We start from the raw sequence: 3,186 nt of genomic DNA on the forward strand, positions 1-3,186 counted from the left end.
GGCAGTGTCGGGGAGCCTGGGCCCCCCTACCCCCTCCAGAGCCTACTCGTCCAGACACTGGCTTGAATCTGCGGCAGAAACGGGGGGACGTTTTTCCTCTTCCTTTGCTGTTACATGAGTCTGAAGATACGATTATCACCCCGTCCGCATCCCGGGCAGGAAAGGAAGCGGGAGCCCCTCCCCGAGCCACGGTGCCAAAGCAGGTGCCCCATCTCCCCGGCTGACATCCCGAGACCAGAGCCCACCCTGCCTGACGGCCGGCCTATGAAGCAAAGGCTCCTCCCCCCAGCCGCACGACCCCAGGTGGCACAGCCCGGCCCCCCAGCCGCACGACCCCAGGCGGCGCAGCCCGGCCCCCCAGCCGCACGACCCCAGGCGGCGCAGCCCGGCCCCCCAGCCGCTCCTCAGGCCCTGGGACTCACTGACCTTCCAGGAGCTGAAGCCCCTCCGTCCTCTCGGGTCTCCCAGCAGAAAGGGGCCCAGAGAGACGCCTGCAGGTGCGGGTGGACCCAGGGGCTCCACTCTCATCTGCTCTCTGCGAGACCAGGACACTGGGTCTGAGGCGGCAGCCCCCACGTGGTTTCGTAGGGACAGGGATGGAGGCCGCAGAGAGGTCCGGCCCCCCTCACAGTTCTCAGCGGGGGATCCGGGACCACACTCAGCTGAACCTGAACTAAACAGCTGGGACCCCTCCCCCCGGGCCCCAAGTCCCGCGATGGGCAGCTGGGCCTATGCCCACACGGGGTGCAACTGGGAACCCCCACTGCCCAACCAGCAGCCCGGAGCTGCCCCCAAACCTCGGCCCCGCTGCCCCGCCCCGGGCTTGCGCCTCTGACCGCAGTTCCCCGTCCCTGAAATGACGGTTCTGTGCCACCGACTGTGACATGTTTAATCAGCGTCCTCACCATCTGCACTTTCAGCAGACAGCATCGGGGTGGAGGCCCCCCGCCCACTCACCCTGGTCGCCCCCACCCCGCGGGGGGATGGACTTCCTCATGGGGGTGCACAGCACCTCGTCGATGTAGATGGTGTTTTCCTTCACCTGGAGCTCCTCCTGGAGGGCCAGCTGCCTGCGGTTCAGGCCCTTCAGCTCCACCTGCGCCTGCGCTAAGGCCTCCTTGAGCCTAGGAGAAGGGGGAGAACCTGAGACGCTCTTCCCGGGGGGGGGGGGGGNACACACAGATTTCAAATGGAGCCAGATCCCCGAGGCAGAAACCCCCACTGCCAGCATTTAAAATTGTGGGTATTTGGGGCGCCGGGGGGCTCGGTCGGTTGAGTGTCCAGCTTCTGCTCAGGTCATGATCTTACGGTTTGTGGGTTCGAGCCCCGCATCGGGCTCTGTGCTGACAGCTCGGAGCCTGGAGCTGCCTCCGATTCTGTCTCTCCCTCTCTCTCTGACCCTCCCCTGCTCATGCTGTTTTTTTCTCTCTCTCAGAAATAAGTAAAACATTTAAAAAAAAAAAAACAAAAAACCTGTGGATATTTACCTAAACATCTGGATTTGGGCTCCAGAAAATTTTAAACTTTGGGACTCATTTTCGGCATGGCCACAACTGGCTGCCCTCCGGAAAGGGACTCCTCAAACTTCACTGGTGCAAACGCGCCCGCGCGGCTCCCCCAGCCCTGCTGCTGGTCCACGTGCGCGGGCCCCGCGCCCCCGCCGCCCACCTACCTGGCGACGTTGCGGGCAATCTCTTGCACCTCCTTGACCAGCTGATACTGCGCGACGTCGCGACACAGCTCCACGTTAGGCCGGCGTGTTCTGGTCTCCAGGCGCGTGTGAGCCACCTTGGCAGGCCCCTCCTGGTCAGCGATGGCCTTTTCAAGAACTGTGACGTTCTCCTCCTGGCTGGCGATCTCTTCCATGACCTTGCAAACGGATCAGAGAAAGCGGGGGCGGCTGTGCTGTTCAGAACTTGGCAGCACACTTCTCATGTCTGCCGTGGTCACGTCGGTGAGCAGGGGGGACCTCAGGCTGGCGCCCCGGCAGGACCCCAGACGCGCCTGGCCTCTCCTCCCGGCGGCGGGCACTGCTGGCCGGCGAGGGGACTCACCCACCCTCAGAACCACCCTGACGGGATGGACGCGACTGGCCGTTGCTGCCTCGCGTCCTTCCCCAGGCACGCGGGTCCCCCGGAGAAGGCCCTGGGCACAGGCGCGGGCTGCCGGCCGACCTCGGCCCGAGTGCCCCGTGCCGTGAGCAGGACGCTGCCCGCTTCCCTGCGGTCCGCCCGCTGGCCCCAGGCCCACCCCGGAAGCCGACGAGAGTGGACGAGCTGCCTCAGGGTCTCTTTGAGGGGAGCTTTGTGCACAGAAAAGATCACTTAGAAGTTACTTGGGGTTTTAGATCAATACTTAACTAGTTTTAAATTGTGTTTCTTCCTCGAGCTTTATGTCTTTTTAATCTTTGCATCATGGAAATTTCCAGACACACACAGTAGAGAGGCCCCTCTGTGGGCACCTCATTGATTTCAGCAATGATCACTATGCGGCCGGTTCTTTTCCATCCCAGCCCTGCCCATCAGCTGAATATTTTAAAGCAAATCCCAGATATTATATCACGTTAGGCTTAAAAAGTTGAGTTTTAGGTTTCTGAGGAACAGAGGCAGAGCACAGGCAGGGGAGGGGGAGAGAGAGAGGGAGACACGGAATCTGAAGCAGGCTCCAGGCTCCAAGCTGTCAGCACAGAGCCTGACGCGGGGCTCGAACCCACAAACCGTGAGATCATGACCTGAGCCGGTCAGACACCTAACCGACTGAGCCCCCGGGCGCCCCTAATATGAGTTGATGAACCAAACCTACAAGTACGAGGCAACACAGCACTTCTGTGCAGAGCTCGCGATGGGGAAAGTCATTTCAACAACTCACGTGGCTGGAGTCCCAAGTAGCGTCCGCTGCTTTCTGCGCGGCCACATCTGTTGCCCAAGGTCAAGGGTGCTTTTCCGGGACCTTAGGGCACATGCAAGGAAGCTTCCATATTTGGAAATCTACTCACCTGCACGTATAAGAGCCACTATCTGCCCTGCAACTGAAGGTAATGGCACCTGATACGCAGCCTTCCGGAGGGACAGCTAACACCTCGACACAGGCCTAAGTGACGAGCGCCTCCAGTGAGAAGCCCCTGATGAGCACCGCCGGTGAGAACCCCCTGACGAGCGCCTCCCCTGAGAGCCCCCTGATGAGCAC

The 3,186-nt window shown here is 61.4% G+C and overlaps 1 protein-coding gene across 1 annotated transcript in view; it reads right to left on the reverse strand.

Moving 5' to 3' along the window:
* Positions 1 to 873: 873 nt before the first annotated feature.
* The window catches only part of TEKT1 (tektin 1), a 13,706-nt gene continuing 11,393 nt past the window's right edge, over positions 874 to 3,186 (reverse strand). Inside the window, exons 6-7 of the mRNA XM_077746684.1 lie at positions 1,673 to 1,869; positions 874 to 1,124 (exon numbers count right to left, since the gene is read on the reverse strand). Of these exons, the coding sequence (XP_077602810.1) occupies positions 917 to 1,124; positions 1,673 to 1,869 (405 nt within the window). The 3' untranslated portion in view covers positions 874 to 916. The remainder of the gene's footprint in view (positions 1,125 to 1,672; positions 1,870 to 3,186) is intronic.

This window comes from Crocuta crocuta, unplaced genomic scaffold (assembly GCF_008692635.1).
Source record: "Crocuta crocuta isolate KB4526 unplaced genomic scaffold, BGI_CrCroc_1.0 scaffold139, whole genome shotgun sequence".
Taxonomy (NCBI): Eukaryota; Metazoa; Chordata; class Mammalia; order Carnivora; family Hyaenidae; genus Crocuta; species Crocuta crocuta.